Source organism: Rosa chinensis, chromosome 2 (genome assembly GCF_002994745.2).
Source record: "Rosa chinensis cultivar Old Blush chromosome 2, RchiOBHm-V2, whole genome shotgun sequence".
NCBI classification, from domain to species: Eukaryota; Viridiplantae; Streptophyta; class Magnoliopsida; order Rosales; family Rosaceae; genus Rosa; species Rosa chinensis.
The window spans coordinates 78,514,618-78,536,968 of record NC_037089.1 but is presented as its reverse complement, the minus strand read 5'-3'; the positions used below and the strand labels follow the sequence as shown (position 1 = coordinate 78,536,968).

The window sequence follows — 22,351 nt, the reverse complement described above, 5'->3', positions numbered from 1 at the left end:
AACCTCATCTTGCCATTCCTCTTGCGAACATGCACTATATTAGATAGCCACTGATTGTATTTGGCTACCTTGATAATGCCTGATTTATGCATTTTTTCGACTTCCTCCTTGACGAGGACTTGGGGTTTCTTAATTCATTCTTCGCGGCTCTTGTTTCACAGGGCTCTTGTCAGGGAGTGTTGGCAGTTGATGGCAGACCAAGTCCGGTGACAGGCCGGGCATGTCTTCATACTTCTCCGCGAAATAGTCTTTGAACTCTAATAACAAGTCGATGAGCCTCTGTTTCTCGCTAGTCTATAAGTAAGTACTGATAGCCACTTCCATAGGCTCATCCGCTGTTCCAAGATTGACCTTCTCGGTAGGGTCTCTGACTTTAGGAGGTGTATCGTCCAGCGCTGCCGGGGCGAGTTGAATATCCACCTCATCTTCTTGTTCCTGATCAGAGAGATCTTCATTGACGGCCTCTATGGTCGCGACTCGATCATAGGCCTCTTTTTCCACTAAGTACGATGATATTCTTTCGTACAGCGAGTGGAAGGCCTCTATCCCTTCCTCTAGGAGGTCATAATCCATAATTGTTTGAGGGTTTGGGCACAGCATGGCCAGGCCTTTCCAAGCCTTCTTTTGCGAGCGTAAGCCCCCACTGTGCCAATTCAGAGGCCGTCACCCCTGTGGGGCGGCCTTTGTCATCGATGCCACTGACCTGCAATGAAGTGATAGGCTCTAAATAGTACCTGACATCTACATAATTCGCGGAAACTGGGAATGGACGAGGATCCGCTTTGATCACCTCAGCTTTATCTGTCTCCCTGTTCCACATAATTAGCTCTTGATGGAGAGTTGACGGAACACAGTAACTCCGGTGAATCCAATCTCTACCCAGAATAGCACTGTAGGCCGCATAACAATCTGTCACAAAGAAAGCATAAACTCCCTCTGCAGGGCCAACCTTGATGTGTAAGAAAAGTAATCCCAGGGTCTTTGTTACAGTCCCCGCAAAGTTCTTGAGCGTGAGGGACATATATTGGATTTTCTCTTTCTTGATCCCGAGCAAGTGCATGGTCCTGGTAGTGATGACATTAACGGCAGCCCCGGTATCAACCATAATCTTGCTAACTTTGGTACCGCTAACTTCTGCTGTGATATATAGAGGTCTCATATGTTGGACCATAGCAAGCATTGGCCTGGTGAAGCTCATAGAGGATTCTTTGCTGTGAGCACCCTCTGTTTCAAGAAAAACAGCCTCTTCCACAGGTTTCGTGACTGCCGATGTGATCTGCAAAGGCTGTGCATTACTTTCCTTAGCTTCCACGCAGTCCTGAGCGGCGACCGGTAGTGCATACCTCGCGGGGAGCACGTAAACCATGTTGCAAGACGTGTCAGTCATATCTGCCTCCTCCATGTCATCTTCCAGGTTAAGCTTGGGTTCGTCGACATGGGTGTTAGCGTTAAATTGCTTAGCTAACGGTCCACTAGCGACTCTTCTATAAGGCTTTTTACCTCACACTGCTTGTGTTCCTGTATCACGGGAGCCTGCTTAGGGGAGTCTGGTTTCGGTTCCGTTTCCATGCTTACCTCTAGGGGAGCGACTACTACACTTTGGACCTTTTTTGGTCTCCACTGTAAAGTATCGGTAGTCTTGTCCTTGCCCCCCCCCCCAGTCTCTCAAAACCAAGAATTAGCTTCCGGCTCTTCGCGAAACAACCTGCGCCTGACATGTGGTCGCCGATTCAGAAAGCTCTCCTTTCGAGCTAGCGGAGGCGTTCTCTCCTCAGTGATCCTGCAAAAAACACTGGGCTTAGATGTCCCTGTTGTTGAACTCGCTTGTTTTTGAAGGCTGCGGGGAGCCATTAATGGCTTAGCAGCTAGAGCCTCCATCTCCTTCTGATACTGCTCAAGTGACTTAACCAATTGCGAAGGCTTGATCAGGCCCTGGTCCAGAGCCTCTAGCGAGCGCTTGGTTTCCCCAAACCTGCGCTGCAGTTTCCTCTTCTTGGAAGTGCTTATTTCCACCGCCTTCCCATTTTCCCTGGTGTACCACTTTCCTGCCTTGATGGTGGCGGCTGGCACAGGCAGGATGTAGGGCTTGGTCAACACGTCTTTGCGCTTGTTCGTAGCCTTCTCTTCTTGTTTCTGATCAAACGCGGCCACTTTCAGCTTCTTGAACAAATTGGATTCCTTTGGGGATGGTGGTGACTCCATTTTCTCTTTTTCTCTTGGGCTAGAAGGTTGATAGTTTCGCGATGACGAAGCCCACCTGATGGGCGGGAGAGAGCCAAAGCGAAATGTCTACTCGACCTCTTCATGTGACACTTGGATGCCACACTCTTCTTTGTATCGCGAGCATAGGACCACTGGTAAAGCTTGACCAACTAGTTTAGCTTTCTTCTTTGTAGGGGTTTCATCCTCGGCAGACTTTCCTTCTCGTCCCTTTGCACTCAAATCCAAGGTTGGTTTCCTCTGGTTCTGCTTGGTCCAGTTCACATCGACCATATTGATCCCAGTGTCAGGAAAAGGGTTCGGGTCTACAAGTGCTGTCGTCGTTACTGGAGCTTCCACCTGCAAACTGCCATTATTAGGTCATACCGGAATCTGGTCTTTGAGCTTCACACAGTCCGCGGTGTTGTGATTCCATAAGTTGTGAAATTTGTAGTACTTCTTCCCTTTCAGCTGGTCTGGCTGAGGAAAAGGTCCAAAGTCGGTCTTCACCATCTTCATGGCTATCATCTCATCCAGAATCTTATGTGCCTTATTGGCATCATATGTATATGTCGCAAATTCAGGTTTGGTAAAGGCCATCGATTTGAGCTTGACAGGTTCCTTGGAAATTTTTAGTTGCTTCAGGGCTGTATCCTTCCTCCCGGTTAGTTCATAAGTAGCGATGTCAATCTCTTCTTCCTCATCGTCATCTTGAGTCACTTTTTCACTGTGATGATGGTAGTAAGGGTCATAAGTAGCTGGTTGGTAGCTCAGGGCCGCTACGGTGCGATGTTTTCCTAGTACATATGTCCCTTTGGACGCATTCTTCCTCGCGTCAGTTTCTCTGAGGAGATGTTCAAAGCTGCCCACCTCTGTGATGAGTTCTCCCATTGAATGGATCATGATGCCATGCTGCTTCTTTCACTGACAAGGTTCCAAACCCTTGACTGCCAGCTTGACAACTATTTCTCAGGCAGGATGAAGTTCAGCTTGGCTTTCTGGATTTGGTAGCGCTGAAGATAGACCACGGAGGACTCTGTAGGCTGTTGGGTCATCTGAGTGAGAGAAGCCAAGTCAACTTCAGGCTCAATGGTTTAGAAGGTTTCTCGGAAAAGCATTTCCATCCCGGGCCAATCCGCCACTGTTCCTGGTCGAAGTTTGGAAAACCATCTAAAGGCAGCTCCCGAAAGAGAAGTACCGAAGATCCTGCATTTGAGGATATCATCATTCTGGTATTGGCCACATTGCACCCTAAACCTGGCCAAATGGGTTGCCGCATCCTCAGTGTCTTCCTCTGAAAAAGTAGAAAATATGATATTTTTATAACCCTTGGGAAAGGGCGCGAGCATGATATGCGGTGGGAAATGTCCCTCATAGACCCCATCCAGTTGGGCCCCAGGATTAGCCAACTTGATCATCTCCTCTACCTCTTCACGTCTTACATATTCTGGGCCCGGAGGAGGAGGTGGTGTAGCCACATTCTGGCGAGCAGCCTGCAAGGGTATTGCTTGGTTTACAGTCGTGGTACCCTCTCCTACACGTACAACGCTGGTTGTAGCTGGTTGCTGAAGAGTCACTGCTGGCATAGGCGTCTCTTTGGCCAAGGCTGTTATCTTGATTGGGTTACCCGTCTGGTCAATCCCATAATAGCTTCCTGGCAGTTCTTGATATATATTTTCCGCCCCATCTTTGTCGTATTGAACGAATGTAGCAGAGTCAGACGAGCTCCACCAACTTTTGATGCTTGATGCCTCTATCTGGTGGTTTGTCCGCATGGCAAGGTGGCATTTTCTTTGCTGTCGCCGATAAACAGAGCTTGCTCTTTATTTTTCAGTGGTGTAGCAGCAACGGTTGCGGAAAGAGTAGCGGTATTGCTTCTAACCTTCTCTCTCTGATTCGGCGGCACGTACTTGCCCGAACCAGACGGCTCGCCAAGCCAGCCAAGGATAGCGTTAGGATCCCCCAAAGCTTTGTTCAACACTTCTCTTGCCTGGTTCAATTCGGCTCGTTGCATGGCCACCTCAGTTGCCAGGTTAGCGCCATCCTTGCGAAGACCTGCCATATCTTATGCAGTCTGCTTGGTTTGGTTCGCGATAGCCTCCATGATCTCTTTCTGGTACTGATTCTGCTCACTAGCGATACCCGTGGCATGAACCCTTACTGCATTCTCTGATTGTGCAATTTGTTGCTTAGTATCCTCTGCATGTTGGTTAATGCGCTGGTCTAGTTTGCATATGAGCTGGTCTGTTTTCGCGGTTTCCCTTTCAAAATAAGAGGCTATCTTCTTGCGATGATTTTCAATATTCTCCATGGTGATCGCGAACCTTACCTCGGAGGTCAGTCCCTCTGGAATAGGCTTCGCAACGAAAGCCTCTCTTTCTCCACTTGCCATAGCATTGGAGACAGCGGTAGTGATGACAGGCTCACTGGCCTGGGTAGTAGTGACACTCTGACCCTCAGTAGCGATCGGGTGATTCTCTTCCCGTCCAGTTGACATATCGGGTGATTGGGAATGGTGAGAAAATCTTTGAGTCACTTGTTCTTCAGAGAGACCACGACAGTCCGCGCGAGAATGCGGTCTGTAACTGGAGGTCTTATGCTTCGAGCAGTTAGCGTAAACCTTTTGGTAAGGGTTTTCGCTTGACTTCCCAATGGCTACGTTCACAAAGAGACACTATTTACGTCCCACTAAGCATGCCAAAATGTTTGGCTCCAAAACCAGTTGGCGTGCAAACTATCTCTTTTGAGCGTGTACGCAGGCGTGCCAGCACCGTGTGGTGCAGTCGTCGGGGGAGTCCCTTGACCTGACTTCTTCTTCAAGCGTTGTGGACGAGGAGAGCACCAACCTCGCCACAAGGTTCTTCTCTAGCCTTCCGAGAAAGGACTTCTTGCCTTACGGATAAGGACTTTGGATGTGATCTTTTTGGGTCACCGAATCGATACTCAACGTTGTAGGTTGAGCAGAGCAATCACTGGGAAGTTTGGAGGAAGCACGGGTTTTGCTAAAGCGTGACTTTAGCTTCGCTGGGTTGCGAGGGCGTTACCCTTGCTTCACTGGTTGTATTGGTGGCAGTAGCACTGGCAGTCGGCTCTTGGAGAGACTAGGACTGGAAGTACTGTCGCCGGGTTGATCTAGTGACGCTAACAATCGGCTCTTGGAGAGACTAGGACTGGCGCGCAGTCACCGGGTTTCAACAAGGTTGAAGGTTTGCTTCGGGGAGGCTTTGTAATCGCTGGGATTGATTGATTCGACTATTCGAGAGAGGTCCTCGTTTGTCCTTTAAACCTGGTATTTATACACCTAGGGTTTCGACTGTTCCTTGCAATAGATGGATTATTTATTGAAGTTTCCTATTCAATCTCTGCTACTTGATTCCAATAAGGTTTCGTTTTCCTTATGGATCAAGGAATGGGTGAAGCTATAACCTAAACCCAAGTAGGCTTCTTTTTGGGCCGCAGGTATCGGCCCGCTGGGATAAACCCACTAAACGATTTTGCCAAATATACTTTTGGGCTCAAACACATATAATTGGATTTGTCCTTTTGTAACATATAATACAGATTCAAGTGGCTGACCACGATATTCATGATTATATAGATATAGAGGTACGTACTACTTCTACTTTCAGTGATGAAGCCTCGTGCGATAATTGTATTTTTGTCTAGTAGAACTAAGTAAGTAAATTACAATTATGTACATTAATAAGTAGTGCATGAGTTTGTCGACTTCAGGACGTTTCACTTATAAAAAGTATAATTTGTACTAGACCAAATAATATTTGAGATCTGTCATGTGGAGCATACTACAAAATTCATGTTTTATCAATAGTGAGATTATGGAAGACAATTCCAATAAAGAAGGTCATGACATGGTTTAACAATTTTACCCATTTCCTAATGTCATATAATCATTAAAAAAAATTGGATCGCAATTTTTGAATTTCATCATTTCTAGAATTGCTTAAAAATGATGATTTTGGTGTTGGATATATATATATATATATATATATATATATATATATTTTAAGACAATCAGCACATGCAATTTTGTAAAAAAAAATCTTGTGTCTAGGCCAGAGTTTTTAGTGGAAAATCAATAATTTTGGATTTTTTTTTTTGAGAAAAATACAGAGGTGGTTTCCACAATGTTGAAAAAACACAACGTTTTCTGTTGTGCTTAGCCTCGCTCGCATAGGCACTGTTAGCATACATCTAGTAGTCCCAAATCACAAATGTTCTGAAAAGATTATAGTCTGGCAAATCTAACAAGAGGTTTGTTAAAAAACGAGTTCCATTCTCCAATATTGTTCGACGCTATAGGACTTTTAAATGACTCATTGGAACTAAATTAGTCATTTAATAAGAATTAGAAATATACTCAACAAACAAAAAAAGGAAAATGACTATCACCGAGAAATATATTGTTGACCAAATAGTTCCTCACATGGTTCAGTTTCATTCCCGAATGTTGGTGAAGTCACTTGAACAATTACTTTGTCTGCAGAGGGTAGCAATTAAACAAGTAAAACTCCCTTAAGAGCATTCTAGCTCGATGTATAATATATGATGTGACGCTAATAATAAGCAACAAAATATTCTCTGACGCTAAGCTCCTTTCTCCATTAGGAGTCATAGTTGAGTGTCGATTCCAAGCCACTGAATTAAAGAATTTAATCCGACTATCCGAAGAACCCTAGCTAGTTGTGCAGAAACGTACAAAACATTAGGTTTTTGCACTAAGACCTGTCTGACAAAATTAACTTGTAGTTCTAGATTTTAATGGGAAACTAAACTTTACTTTATTTATATTTATTTAATGTGATGAACCATATATTACTAGAAATCTCTCAATCATCATTTGGACTTTGGAGCCTACCTAAAGGATAAAAACATCTAAATATAAATATACATAAACTACCTAAAGATGGCGATATTGTCTTTTACAGCAAATCCTTCCAGCAAATCCATCGAGAAAGGATTTATTTATAAGTATAACCATTATAGGAAAGGCAGCAACCTCAGATGTCATACGAGTACATGACCCGTAAAATCTTCAGTAAACTTCTAGAGATCGAACCCTAACTGTAATTTCACCTTTCAATTTTTCAATGATTAATTATCGCTGACCAATATACAGTTTTTGATGTAAACCCAAATCAAAAGATAATGATGCGAGTTATGCTCACTAATTGTATAATGCAAACCTACATGCTTGATAATATCTTGTTTGACTGATATCTAAGAGAAAATCTAAACCAAATCCTAACGACCAATCCGCAAAATTAGCAGGATTTGTTCTCAAAAGTATCAGATCATCTTTGGATATGGGAATGTTTTGGGTAGATCCTTGCATAATGGTTGACATATTTTCAGTACATATAGCGCAACAACGCCAAATCTAGTTAGCTAAGCGTACGTGAGTATTGACTCTTAAAACTTTTTTAGTTTCTTATCTTCGACTTTCTCATTTCCACAATTCTAATGATGATCAATTGGAATTACCTGGTAGAGTTGGGGTCAACATGCCATCAGTTCATTCTTAAGTATTTGGACAAGCCTACAGTATATTATAGGATATACATATGCACAGTACGCACTTCTTAACTTAAAGAAATATGCCAGTACGTACGTAGTACGTAGTGATCACAAAGAATAGCACTACCAAGATAATTGTCCAACATGATTGATTGGAGAAATTCATAGCTACATATAACACGTCAATACTTCGTCTCTCACAATATATAAGTGATTACATACTGGTATATGAGGAGTAGAAAATGCAATGTGATATATACATGGTCTCTTAAAATACACACACACTATTATTAAGAGAAGAGGCTTTGTTAGCCAAAACTAAAAATTTTGATAGATTTAACCATGAAATATTAAAAAACTTTGAGAATAAATTAAATCACAAGGGTAAATAGGATAATTATAAAATATATGATCCCACAACCCCAAATTTTCTCTCTGCAATAATCAATTTTTCTTCTGCAGATAACTTTTTTTTTTTTAACAACGAAAAATTTTCTTACACATGCACTACAGACTAATATATACACACACACACTAGTCTGTAGTGTAAAAATGAGAAATGTGAAAAAATATTATATCTCGCTTCTCTCATAATAATTAAGTGAGAGACTCTAGTAAGGACTTTCAAATCAATGATTGGATGAGTGGTCTCAATGTTAGTTAAAATATTAATTCTAGAACTCACATGTCATCAATTGTTAATTTCAAAGTTCTCATGAAATCCTCATTTTAAAGTTGGGTTTTTGTCCATTTACCCCATTTTTAGAAATTTTTTTCCCACTTACCCCATTAAATTTTCTCTTACCCAAAACACTTTAAGGAGCTATTCCCTAATACCCCATTAAGATTTTTTTTAAAAAAAAAATTTTAATACCATTTTACCCTCACCCCTTTGTACTTAGAGAGAGAGAGAGAGAGAGAGAGAGAGAATGGAAGAGAAAGAAACCATGGGAGACTTCGCTGGAGCCCCGTCACTGGCCGCCTGAATCCGGTCTACTTTTGCTAGATTCCGGTCACCGGCTGCCGCTCACCGGAATTTGCTGAAAATCTCTTCTGAAAGTTTTTAATTTTTAGCCCCAATAGAAATCTATTGCCCCCCAATAGACGTCTATTGCCCCAATAGTCTATTGCCCCCTAATAGAAGTTTTTTGCCCCCCAATAGACGACTATCAGCCATGTATTGCCCTCCAATAGACGACTATCAGCCATCTATTGCCCCCCAATAGATGTCTATAGCCCCCCAATAGGACTTTCAGTTGCCAGAATGAGAACTAATCTACCTAAATTTAGACAAATAAAACTTTGATTACAGAAAAAAAAACAAGGAGATTACATAAATTCAAACGTCTATTGCCCCCCAATAGCCGTCTATTGCCCTCCAATAGAGGGGTAATAGACGTCTATTAGAGGGCAATAGACATTCAAAACTTTTTTTTTCTCTTTCCTTCTGTCCCCGTTACTTAAAAAAATGATTTGGGCACCCAATCATCTCTCTCCTCTGCCACAGCCTGGGTCGAGCACCGGAGGTGTCTAGGAGGCCATTGACGACGCCAAAGAGACTGCGAGGCGTCCAGGAGGCCATCGAAGTCGTCGTTGTCAGCACCGGCCAAGCTGCAGCAGAATCGGGGAAAAAGTCGACCCGCACAGGCGAGACTGTTGGACACAGTTGAGCTCACTGGCGAGTTGCACGGAATCTGGGCGTTGCAGCGGTTGGACGCAGTCGTTGGCAGAGCGACAGTAGTCGAGCTCACCTGCGAGTTGCAGCGAAACTTGGGCGAGAGGTCGAACCTCGCCGGAGTTGGAGATCGTGGAGCGATGAGAGAGAGAGAGCAGATCGAAGAGGAATGAGAGAGAGAGAGAGAGAGAGAGAGCAGACGGAGAGGGATGAGAGAGAGAGAGAGAGAGAGTTCAGATCGTGGAGAGAGGAGAGAGACATAGAGGCAGATGTAATTAATTAATTAAGTGAATGGCAAAACTATCATTTTGCTTTAAATAGGGTAAGTGGGAATAAAAATCTGTTGCTGGGGTAAATGGGATAACTTTGCCTCATTTTGGTGCTTTTGGTCAAGAACCCTAACTTATTAAAAAACAAAGGGTCCTTGACCAAAAGCCCCAAAATTGGCTAAAATTATTCCACTTACCCCAGCAACAGATTTTTATTCTCACTTACCCAATTTCAAGTAAAATGACAATTTGGCCCTCAGCTTAATTAAAAAACTACATCCATACCATTGATCTCTCTCTCTCTCTCCTCTCTCACATCCATCTCCGATCAGACTCTCTCTCTCTCTCTCTCTCTCTCTCTCTCCAGAAGGAGTTTGTATATCCACGTCGTCGCTTTCCTCCTCCTATCCACAGCTGTGTTCTTCTCCTTCTCCTCCAACACGGCCCTAGAGCTCGCCCGGATCCAACTCATCCACGTCGAAGTCCACTAGTCGTCGGAAATCACCCTGGATCTCTCATTCTCGCTGACTATCAAGGTCGATCAGTTCTCCGATCCACCGCCGGTCATGGAATCAGACTCATCCTCGAGCCCAGAACCAGACTTCACATTTCCCTTCAACTACCGCAATTTCTACGATCAAGTTATGGAAATTGACGAAGCCGCAAAACCTTTTGGCTCTATCCCCACATCGATGAAGGAAGAGTGCCAGTTCTCTGAGAATCCAAACGGAGTGCAGGTTCGGGATTTGCTCCTGGTCGGAGCTCGCGTCGCATTGTGTCATTGGATCCGGCTCTTGACTTAGGTGTCCAGAGCATTTTCTGGGTGCCCAAATCAGTTTTTTTTTTTAAGTAATGGGACAGAAGGAAAAAAAAGTTTTGAATGTCTATTGAGGGGCAATAGACGTCTGTTAAAGGTCTATTGGGGGGCAATAAATGTCTATTGGAGGGCAATAGACGTTTTGAAGTGATGTAATCTCTTTGTTTTTTTTTTCTGTAATCAAAGTTTTATTTGTCTAAATTTAGGGAGATTAGTTCTCATTCTTGCGATTGAAAAATCCTATTGAGGGGCAATAGACGTCTATTGGGGGGCAATAGACGTCTATTGGGGGGCAATACATGGCTGATATTCGTCTATTGGAAGGTAATATATGGCTGATAGTCGTTTATTGGAGGGTAATATATGGCTGATAGTCGTCTATTGGGGGGAAATAGACGTCTATTAGGGGGTAATAGACTATTGGGGTAATAGACTATTGGGGCAATAGACGTCTATTGGGGGCAAAAAAATTATTTTCGGTGAGATTTTCAGCAAATTCCGGTGGGCGGCGGCCGGTGACCGGAATAGGCAAAAGTTGACAGGAATCCGGAGAAAGTTGGCCGGATTCCGGCGGTCGGTGACGGGACTCCGGAGGCCTATCACCGGGTTCCGGCGAAGTCTCTTATGGTTTCTCTCTCTCTCTCTCTCTCTCTAAGTAACAAAGGGGTGAGGGTAAAATGGTATTAAAAAACAAAACAAAAAAAAATCTTAATGGGGTATTAGGGAAGACCTCCTTAGAGTATTTTGGGTAAGAGGGAATTAAAAAAACTTAATGGGGTAAGTGGGAAAAAAATCTCTAAAAATAGTGTAAATGGACAAAATAAAAAATGTGAAAAATATTATATTACGCTTCTCTCATAATAATTAATTATATGTACAAATGTGGACAAATTCTCTCTCACAATAGCAGATCCATTGATCACATGATCAACATACCTATGTGAGAAAGACGACCGTATAGGTTGTCTCTCTTGTAATATATATGATCCCATTCATCTGCCGATTGCCGCCACGATCTCAAGACAAATGCATACTATATGTCTCGGGCTTTCTTTGTTAAGGATATCCTTAACTTAGCTTACGGTATGGATTTTCATATTTTGACAACTTTTTTTATCACATATTCACATTAACCGTGTAGTTTTTAGGTATATATGAGTAGATCACTTTTACAAAATTTCAGCCAAATTGATGATCGTTAAGGCATCCAAACCTGTAATTTACACGAACGGTTCAGGTTGGACAGATTAGGTTCGTTCGTGTAAATTGCAATTTTGAATGCCTTAACGATCATCAATTTGGCTGAAATTTGTAAAGATGATATATCATTAGGACCTAAAAACTGAATGGTTAAAATGTGAATATGTGATAGAAAAGTGGTCAAAATATAGAAATATGTACTGTAAGCTAAGTTAAGGATCTCCTTAGCATAGAAGGACTGCTATATGTCTTATTATGCGCAAATTAAAGTTGTCAACCCACTTGTGTAAAATGAGTCACTAACACTGTTACATGTTCCCATTTGATTCCTAGGCTTTGCAGGTTTTATAATCTTGCTTACTATTACAAGAGTTTGACTTACTTTTATAGCATGCACATAGTTGGATTGGTATATTTGGTCAAAGTCATAGACATGAAATGATGAAATCATGGCTTATAAGATAGAAAGACAAATTCCATACGTATAATCATGAGCTCTAAACAGTGAGGCTCTGCCGGATAAGGAGGAGCACTTAGTTTATTTCCGTATTGACATCTATCAACTAAGCAGAAAGCCATAAACTCTATCCACGGATTATAAGAAAGGACAACTAAGATTTCATAATTTGGAACACTCAATTGGTCACGTCTTGATTTCATAGGATGGTGATGGTGGTGAGGCTAGTATTCATAGGTATGAATGAAGCCAATAACCCATAAATATATGGATAACATGAAATAGCTTGTTTCTTTCTTATGGGAATTCATGACAAGGCAAACACCAAAAACCTCTCAACAGGTTCGCCACGATACTAGAAGAATAAGTGGCCAAGTTGAAGGAGCACTTAATCATCTTAAGCAAGAGTTTCTTGAGGTACTAGGCTTAGTCTAATTGGATACGTACTCGATTACTTCACGTGTAAAAAGACTCTTCTTTGAGATCGCATAATGGAACATGTACTTATGTGTACCAGATAGAAGACCACTGAGAAAGGTCAACCCTAGATTGCCAAAGTGCTACCCACTCCATGCTTGTTAATGCAGTAATGGATATTGAAAATTGCCTTTGCAGATGGAACTTGTCGAAACATTGTTTGGTCACCTTTGGATTTACATGCCATTTGAATCGATTTATTGAGGAAGCACTCTATGAGCACATTATCCTGTCTCCGTAGGTTCACCACAAAGACTAAGACGCTTTGGAAATCTGAAAAGCTTCAGAAGAAGGCGACATAAACTGTGTTGAAATTCCAAGACAGTTGGCAAGAAATTTAAAATGTCTGGCCTTGGGTGTGAAATCTAGAAATGAGTTGTCTATGTATTAGTAGTGAAAACAACGCTAGTTCTCTCGGAGGCTCCGGAGCTGGAAACCGAGAACCATTAGATTGTAAATTGATTGTGGAGTACCGTACCTCACCAAATGAGTAATAATCCAATGGCTCCGGGAAACTATTGAACACCCCGAAGAATAATATGAACTCAGAGAAATGAGGAAGCAACAGGACAAGGGAAGTAGGTCTCATTGACCAATTTTAAGCCTGAACACATCATGTTTAGAATTTGTTTCTTTGTTAGATACCTGCAAGGCTGCAGCAGCTGTTTTCTTGCTTTCATAGCTTGCTTTGTTACAATCACAGTACCTGGTTGGGTTTAATTGATCTCTCTTTAATTTCAAGAAGAAAAAAAAAAATTACAGGAATGTTGAATAAAGGAAGAAGAAAGATTCATAACAATAGACCATTGATCTCCATTCAAGAATGCGTCCATAGACAAACTAGTCTCCTAAATTCCTCTTGGTAAAGATGTTTAGAATCCCCTAGAGAACAGAACATGGTGTTTCTTATACGAGACCTAAAAGCTCAGAAAAGTAGATTGGCAAAATAGAAGTACTTTCTACTTATACTATTGGTACACTAACCAAGAGTTATCTAGAAGCAATATGATACAAAAATTCTGAAATCATCAGGGTCGGTACTGGTAGGCACCTTGCTGTGAGTTAAGGTTATGATATGCACCTTGCTGTGAGTTAAGGTTATGGTACGTAGCTTGCTGTGAGTTAAGGTTACGGTATGCACCTTGTGGAGCATTGATGTTGGGGTTTGATCCTTGTGGAGCACTCAACTGATAAGAGCTTTGCTGAGCATTGATTTGGTACGGGCCTTGATGAGCATTGATATGGTAGGGGCTTTGATGAGTATTGCTTTGGTAGGGGCTTTGCTGAGCCTTGATTTGGTATGGACTTTGCTGCGCATTTACTCGATAGGGACTTTGTGGAGCATTCATTCGGTGTGGGCTTCTTGGAGCATTGACATGATACGGGCTTTGGTGATCAGAGATGTTGTGGTAGGAGCCTTGCCGAGTATTTGCGTTGTGGTAGGAACTTGGCTGAGCACTTGCATTTTGACCAATAGAAGCCATGAGGGCCTGAAGGATATTCTGTGCTGCATTCAATTGATCAGGACCACGGATCTCAGGCACACGTTCAGGGCGACTACTTTGGGAGTCTTGGAATTTCACTCTTGATCCTGAAACCTGACCACCAATTAAAGAGATTAGCAAACAACAGCTTTAACATAAGATCTCACCATTGCCAATAGCTGAGGATTCAGATACATGCACTCTAAAGCTAGAATTCCTGTCTTCTATAATAGGATTCTTCCTTTTTCCAAAGCTATCATCTAAAGTCCCGTGCGAAACGACAGAAATATATTAAACACAAAAAAGGTAATACGTGTCAACACATCCCAGAATATCCTGTGCCTGGTAGGTGAAATCCGGCTGCCCCTTACCTGTCCATTCAAGCCTTTCAATATCTCGTCTGGCCCTGTCTTCTGTCGTACTCTCCTCTATCGAGAATTGCTTTCTCGCAACTGTCTGTTGAATGAAGGCAGGCCAGTTTTTTTTTTCTTTTCTTTTTTTCATTTTCTTTCCTACTGTTTCAATTAATAAAACCGCTTCAAGATTTTTCTAATGCTTTTGTGCAAGGTGCTGAGGCATGTGGCTGAACCACCTATATTGTGCATCAGGATTCTGCCTTTATCATCTATCATCTAAAGTTGTGAACAAGTACAAAAAGTTATACAAATGCACACAAGCCAAATGACAGTTTTTAATGAAGCCAACAAATTTTATTTCACAAATTCTCAATTATTAAAAATAAAACCACTTCCAGATTTTTCAAATGCTTGTAATAAAGATGTGCACCATGTAGGTGAACTGCCCAAGGCAACCTAAGGACGATTTGTTAACTCACTGAGGGCCAAGCTTATTGCAAATTGAGGCAATAAAGCTGTAGGACAATTAGTTCACAATGAAATAATCACAAACTATGACTTCTTAATGTTTAATTAAAAGACAATCTGTAAGGATTTATTCATTTTCATGGCATGCCCAAAATGGACACTAGTTCATTCTGCTTTTCACTCCAGGATTCACTACAAATTTCATATTGCTATATGCATAATTTCCTTTGTCAAGGTCCTATTACCAGGTGTCGAAAAATACCTCTCCAATATGGGAAATGTTGCTCCCCCCTATTCCAGTAAAAGAATCCACTGCATTATTTGGAATCCTACTATCCAAAGCACTGTTGACTCTTTGATAGCTATGACATTAGATAACCATAATATCAGACTGAAAATATATGAAATTCAGTAAGAAACAGAAGCTTGAATAGTTCCATACCCAGAAGCTGCCGGCAGAACTAGATATCTCTCTGGTTCATATTCATGTCTACCAACCTTCAAGAGCATAACCAAAAAACATTATATTCGCAAGAACATTAATGTTATTGCAATAAATGCTATAGAGGTCTTAGGACACAATTTTAATTTCTCTGGATTGGTATACCACACATTATCATCGCAACACAATAAACATGCATATGTATAAAATTTGGGGAGAAATTGGTAAATATCAGTTGACTCTGTTTCGTGTATATCATTGCTGCGACTACCACTTTTTGAAAAGTGTTTCTTGCCATCAACAAAGTACACCTCATTTTACCAATTCTGCCAAAACTAGTGCAATGAGTGTGCATATCTTGACGTAATGGGAATGCGGGGAAGTAATGGATTATGAGTGGATGCGCAACTTACATTTAAGGAGTGTCAATGTTCTCAACCCAAAAAAAAAAGAAGAAAAAAAAAAAAAAAAAAAGAAAAAACAGAAAGAAAAAAAAACGAAAAGAGAAGAAGTAGAAGAAAGATTAGTTAGTTTGATTCAGGGGTCTTAAACTAATGAATGATATCAGTGTAGAACGGCAGATAAAATACTCATGGTGTTTATGCATTCTAGAATGTTTGATCTAGATTAGTGGTCCACATTGTTACTTTCTCCATTAAACTAGCCACCGAAAGCCTTCCTTAAAAAAAAAGAAACAAACTCTAAGCAAAGCACCCACCACTTCAAACTCCTGAATTTGACAGGTGAAGGGCAATGCAGAAAAACACTATAAAAGATAAAACTAAAAACGCTATCCAGCGAGTATATTACTGTAGGTAGACCAATGAAGGGAGACCTTCTTTGGAGCCTACCATAGACACTAGATTCCCATGGACCACCAATCAAATTATAGCATGTGATCTTTGTAAGGACGCCAGTCTTCCCAATCATCTTTAAAAGCTCCAAACTTGAATCAATGGATTTCATAATGAATCAAAAAGAGGAAAGATTTTTTTTTTTTTTGAAAAGCACGAAACAAAACAAAAATATCCGAAGCAGAAAAAACACTTCTGTGATCCCTCTCAGGGTTCAAACAAATATTACTAATATGGGATAAAAAGTCTGAAAACTCTGACAGTTCTGTTTCACTTTAACAGTTTAACTTATGCCTTCAACACTAAAATAGTAACAGCAAGCTTGAGTGAAAATGGCCAAACTCACAGTGATGAAACTTATCCCTTTTTTATGATGTTTTAAGAGTTAGGGGAGGATTACCTTTAGAGGATCATATCGACCAGAGCTGCCAGCTCTAATTGCACTAGGTGGTGGTGGCATTCCTCTAACAGGCAAGCTGCCAGAAGGACCAAATCTGTGCGCAGGGCCAATAGGAGCATGTTCTTCTCCAGCATTTGTATCACGCAGAGTTCTTACTCTCAGTCTTGATGTAATCTCAGCCAAAGCATCTTTAGCAACAACAAAGCTCCCAGATATCTTAATGACCAAAACAAGAGTGATAAATCAGTAATTGCAAATGTAAAAGATAAAACTTATATGCCATGTAGATTAAAACAGCTAAATAATGCAACTGCATCACCTGCACAAGCTCTTCATCTTCAGCTGCACATTTAGGCCTATCGTCTTTCGAGTACACACGAATATCTGCCTGGGTTCTCCTTCTCATCTCATTAATAACTTGTCCTCCTTGTCCAAGGATGCAGCCAACTTTACTAGATGGAACAAGAAGCCTAGTCGTGATCGTACCTTTATCAGATAATTCACTTGCTTTGTTTTGAAGCTGAAGAATTGCCTCAATTGTTTGCGACCTTGGATTCCGCAAAGCCTGAAAGAGTATAGCAAGGTGATCTACCACTAGCATATATGGTAGCATATAAATCCATAGGCACCAACAAACAGCTGATGAGTAGGTTGTCCATGTGAAATATGAAAAGAAGTTAAGAGCTACAGATACAGTTCTGTATTACAATTTACAAATCAGCATACCTCGAAAGCAGAGACACGAATCACACGTTCTTCTGAGTCTGTTGATGCATCCTGAACATGAATATTGGCTCCTGTTTCCTCTTGTAACTGTTTCACATTAAAACCCCCCTTGCCAATAACCCCACCAATTTTCCCAGCCGAACACAAAATCTTTATATAAAACTCAGCTGAAGCTTCAACCCCATGTCCCGCAGGATCACCATTAAACCCTCCTCGAGCATATCCAGAGGAATGATTTCCATATTCTCCCATCCATGGCATTGGTGGCATACTGTGGGAAGGTTCCCTATTAGGCCACATTGGATTGCCAGGTGGCAGCATATTTGGGGCTCCTGGCAGATGAAACCCCTGACCCCCAAAAGGTATAGCCAATCCCAAAGGAGGTTTGTCCTTACGTGGATTCTGATGCAATAGAGTAGACACTTCATACAGTGCTCTTTTTGCCACGTCCGGTTTTCCGGATATCTGCAAAAGATGTTCAAAATTAGTATGGATACTAGAAAAACAAACAGATAACTTAACAGAATATTCCGATAAGCATATTTTAAGTTAAACCAACCAAGCTACCAGGGATCACACCAAAATCAAGTCAATACAGTTATAAAAATTTAAAACTTTTTTCACTTCCAGACAAAGACTAACTAGATGGATGATCCTGTTAAACCTTACTATACCTGCCCAAATAGAATCAACTTAAATTCTAAAACATGCCAAAGGACATGTCTTACAAAAGAACCAACACTTTCCCCATATGGCAGCTGCGCTACAGATATTAACAAAGCCAAAAATTATACCTAAAGTACGTTTTGAAGAAATGATGCCACATCCAGTATAAAACAAAATGTAGCACATGCATGACTGAAGGAGGAAAAACAGCTAAACCCATTATCCGTTGTTTGGCATCAAGATTCAGGAGAGAAGAAAATTTTCACACGTATAGGCAAGTTACTCTAGAAGTAAAGACAATGCTTTAAAAGGAACGTTAATGCCTATAACCAACAGAATCCTTCACAGCAGAAGCGTTAAACTAATATAACTGGAAGCTTTTTCTAGGTGTTTTAATTAGCTAAGTGAAACAATTTGTACAGGAATCTAGACCCTAAACCCTAGTCCCAAATGCAACTAAAACATAGTTAAGAAGGGTTGAATTAGTTTCAAACGAAAATTATGTAACCATAGCCTCTTCTCATTATTTGAAACATATGTTGAATCAGTCAATTCAAATCCAAACTTGAAGCTTATCTACTGATATAAGATGTTAAAGTAAGTAAGCAAACAATCACCATCCAATAAAACACTTGCACTAAAAATGACCACATAGAATAAAATCGTCCTTTGCTTTATCAGCTCGTTTAAAAGATGAATGACAACTATGTTATGCTAAGTTTTTGTCATTTCTCATACGTTGAAAAGTGTGCAACGAAGCAAACAATAAATAGAAAGAGTACCTGCACCAATTCATCAGTATCCATAGCACAAGTAGGAAGCTGATCTGCAGGAAGAACCCGAATGTTTGCACGTGTCTCACTTCGCAATCTTTGAATAACATCCCCACGCTTTCCTAGAAGACATCCTACCAAGTTGTTTGGAACTAGAAGTCTTGTGACAACAATATTCTCATTATCATCATCAAATGTAACTCCATTATAAAGATCTTCCTCTACAATCCTGTCATGAACTTTCAAAAGTGCATCTTGGGCAGCACAGTGTGGCTCCAAGGGCTCCTTTGAATCTTCATCACTATTTTGTTTCCTTGAAATTTTGATTGGGGAACTAAAGATAATAATGACTCTCTCATCTGAGCCCGGAACAGAATCAGCAACTGTAATCTTGGACCGGGTCTCTTCTCTCAGGGATTTGATTATGCCACCACCTTTTCCAATTACACCACCAATTTTTTTAGAGGGGCAAAGTATACGATACACAGTATCAAGGGACTGAGAATTTCCTGAAGACTGTTCGCGGTTTGAATTATTCCAGTTTCCTTTCTTGTTGCCGCTCCCTTTTCTTTTAAACTGCACAGTAGGCCGTTGGCTGAGAACATTCCGCTTGTTCCAATCCATAATACTCCCAGAAACTGATACCCAAAGTAGACTAAAATTTACGAACGACGAAACTGCCTGGAGGGAAATAAAGCTGAACATCATACTAAAAGAATTGAAAATGAAAAGCATATTAATCTTCAAAGTGTCATAGGGAGCTGAAAACCGCTAAACACTAATTTCTGGATACTTGATCCAGCTGAAGAACACTATAACCAAGGTAAAAAAAAGGCTGGTAAAATTCAGTAATTGCGAAATTGATAGGAAAGAAATTACAACAATGTGATTGAATCACGTACCTTGTAATCAACAAGTCAGGGATCCTATTAAAGCAATTCCATACCAGCTCGCAGAGCAGCTGTGATTAGTAGAGACTCCGCTTCGAGCGCTCGAGGCCTAGGGTTTCAAAACCAAACCATACAGAGCTCAAAAACACAGAAACGAGAGCAAAAGGACGTTTTAGGCTAAACAGACTCGAGCTAGCTCTGTGTGAACAAGCTCGCACGAAATCACAGTTGAGAAAATTTGCATAGAAATTAACGAAAAGAAAGAATGCGAGAGAGGATTTGGAATGTTGGGTGGATTAATAGAGCGGAAGATTTGATGGTGGATGGTGATCGGAGAAATGAAAGGAGGAGATCGGTGAGAACGATTAGGGTTTGGTGAAAGAAAAGGAGAAGGTTGAACATACCGGAGCGAGAGAGAGAAGAGTCGGAATTGGAATCAGTGATGGTCGCCGTTTGCTGGGTCGAGTGGTGCTCCCCATCTGCGAGCAGAGAGAGAAAATTGAACGTAATTGAGAAACTTTGCGAGAGTTGCAGAGAAAGAGGGCGGGCGGCGGCCCATTTTGGAAGTCGTAGGCCCGTTTGTACTTTGTGTTGTTTTGGATTACAAGAGGCCCAAGGCCCACACAAGCAAATGCAAAGCGAGGCAGCTTCTTACTTCCTGGAAAAATTAGGGCTGGGCACGGGACGGGACGGGACGAAATTCTGGTGATCCCGGACCCGGACCCGGAAATAAAACTCGGGACGGGACGGGACGGGACGGCACTTTTTGAGAATTGATCCCGACCATCCCGAACCCGAACGGGACCGGGACGGGACCGGGACGGGACCGGGACATCCCGAAAGGAAAAAAAAAAAAAAAATCTCCTGCAATTTCATCAATTTCCCTGTTTTGCATTTCTACATTTCCATTAAAGCAAGCTACAACTCAAAGAAGACCAAAGTATCAAAGCAAGTTGCAACTAAAGCTAATGCATTTCTACATTTCCATTAAAGCAAGCTGCAACTAAACCTAAACAAGAAGAAAAACATCATATAATAAGCAAACTGCAACTCAAAGAACTGAAAGAAGACCAAATCTGCATAATTTAATAATCCATTACAGTTCACAATTTGACACTTCATTGAAAATGTGCACACAACTAAATGAATTGAACAAAGTTCAAACATCTATCACATTACTAGCTGCCCCAAGCTTTCCCTTGCCTTTTGCTCTTGGATTTGGAGCTGGACATACATTGGTTTTGCTAGATGCAGTGCTTTCATGCTCTAAAAAAAAAAGAGTTAGTAAATGCCAATGCAGTGAAAATGCTGAAAACAGTCAAACACATGTAAAAACTACAACAGTTCATACCTTGCTCAACTTCTTCATAAAACTCGAGGTTTTCAATTGAGCAATCATCAACAACCTCTGCAATATCATCACCTAGCAACCAGTTCTGCATGCAAATCAGTCCCTCCACTGTTCTAGGAGTTAATGAGCTCCTAAAACAGTCAATCACTCTGCCTCCTGTTGAAAAACAAGACTCGGAGGCTACTGTGGAGGTTTGGATTCCAAGAACATCCCTTGCTATTGCTGCCAAGACTGGAAACTTGCAACCATTTATCTTCCACCAGCACAGGATGTCAAAGCAATCTTCATCATCAGTTGGGTCCAATGGAGCATCCAGGTACTGATCCACTTCATGTGCTATGACTGCCTCACTGCTTTCTTGAACAACCTTCTTCCAATTATTAAGCAGCTGGCCTCTAACTCCTCCTCTGCTGTGGTTGCTTCTACTTGTAAGTGTGCTAGATGAAGAGCCTGGAGACTGCTGCCTTTGCAAGTGTCTACCTCCATCTACAACCATGACATACTAAGACAAAAAAGACAGAAATTAATATATCATTTTAAACCAAGTAAGCAACTGAATTTCAAATAATGGAAGTAGTGTATACCTGATCATATAGAGCAAATAGAAGCGTTTTAATTTCCAAGGTTCTTCTCTGCACTTCATCATCATCTAAACCTTCAGTTTGAAAGGTGTGAGTCACATTCTTCAACTTGAACCTTGCATCTAATACAAGGCCAATGATGACCATGTGATTGATTTCATGAAATGAACCATAGTACTTGAACCATCTAGATCTCATGTTGGCTGCCATATCGATCAAAATTATCTCAGTTTCTGATCCAGTAGGCATCTGAGGTCCCAAAAGCATGTTATCTATGTTTTTTCCATGGTAATCACATCATGGAAAGTTGTGTGCACAGTGGGGTGCAATGATGCACTAACCCTCAATGTGACATCGTAGAACACTCTTAGAAACTCCACAAACACCTCAGCCTTCTGCCAATCTTCCACTTGTGGAGGTCCAACCCTATTTCTCTTATTCTTGCTTGGTATAAGATTTCCATCTTCATCATATTCTTCATCTGGTTCCTTGAAGTAGTTCGCAAAACTGCTATCTTCATCTTCAGCCATCAATGTAAATGCTTTCTTGAACTTCAAAGATGCTTCCATCATTAGATAGGTGCTGTTCCACCTAGTTGGGACATCCAAACACACAAGTCCCTTACAAGGAATTTTCTCTCTCTCCACAGTCTTCTTAAAAAAATCCAATCGTTTTGGAGAAGATCTCACAAACTTTACTGCATTCCTAATTGCTAAAACAGACTTTTGCAA

General features: G+C 41.2%; 2 protein-coding genes across 5 annotated transcripts; both read right to left on the bottom strand.

Moving 5' to 3' along the window:
• Positions 1–13,418: 13,418 nt before the first annotated feature.
• On the bottom strand, positions 13,419–20,234 carry LOC112186867 (KH domain-containing protein At4g18375). Of its 4 annotated transcripts, none has more exons than XM_040514433.1 (9): positions 20,093–20,234; positions 19,701–19,797; positions 18,808–19,507; positions 17,360–17,824; positions 16,953–17,252; positions 16,634–16,849; positions 15,380–15,435; positions 15,200–15,299; positions 13,419–14,227 (listed from the first exon to the last, which is right to left on the bottom strand). In XM_040514433.1, exons 3-9 carry the CDS (start codon positions 19,504–19,506, stop codon positions 13,658–13,660), a joined length of 2,406 nt encoding a protein of 801 aa, XP_040370367.1. In that variant the 5' UTR covers position 19,507; positions 19,701–19,797; positions 20,093–20,234; the 3' UTR covers positions 13,419–13,657. The 4 variants fall into 4 exon arrangements, with proteins under 4 accessions (XP_040370367.1, XP_024181174.2, XP_024181178.1 ...); XM_024325406.2 differs by having other exon boundaries at positions 16,953–17,198; XM_024325410.2 differs by having other exon boundaries at positions 18,808–19,479.
• Positions 20,235–20,815: 581 nt separating this feature from the next.
• On the bottom strand, positions 20,816–21,848 carry LOC112186076 (zinc finger BED domain-containing protein RICESLEEPER 2-like). The gene is made up of 3 exons (XM_024324437.2): positions 21,624–21,848; positions 21,040–21,541; positions 20,816–20,954 (listed from the first exon to the last, which is right to left on the bottom strand). Exons 1-3 carry the CDS (start codon positions 21,828–21,830, stop codon positions 20,848–20,850), a joined length of 816 nt encoding a protein of 271 aa, XP_024180205.1. The 5' UTR covers positions 21,831–21,848; the 3' UTR covers positions 20,816–20,847.
• Between the last annotated feature and the right edge of the window lie 503 nt (positions 21,849–22,351).

Coding starts and splice junctions, on each gene's coding strand:
- LOC112186867 (XM_040514433.1), bottom strand. CDS start 19,506: ATGATGTTCAGCTTTATTTCCCTCCAGGCAGTTTCGTCGTTCGTAAAT. Junction 16,850..16,952: donor AAGATGAAGAGCTTGTGCAG/GTGATGCAGTTG, acceptor TTGGTCATTAAG/ATATCTGGGAGCTTTGTTGT. Junction 15,300..15,379: donor GTTCTGCCGGCAGCTTCTGG/GTATGGAACTAT, acceptor CTAATGTCATAG/CTATCAAAGAGTCAACAGTG.
- LOC112186076 (XM_024324437.2), bottom strand. CDS start 21,830: ATGGCAGCCAACATGAGATCTAGATGGTTCAAGTACTATGGTTCATTT. Junction 21,542..21,623: donor TATTTGCTCTATATGATCAG/GTATACACTACT, acceptor TTTTTGTCTTAG/TATGTCATGGTTGTAGATGG. Junction 20,955..21,039: donor TTATGAAGAAGTTGAGCAAG/GTATGAACTGTT, acceptor TTTTTTTTTTAG/AGCATGAAAGCACTGCATCT.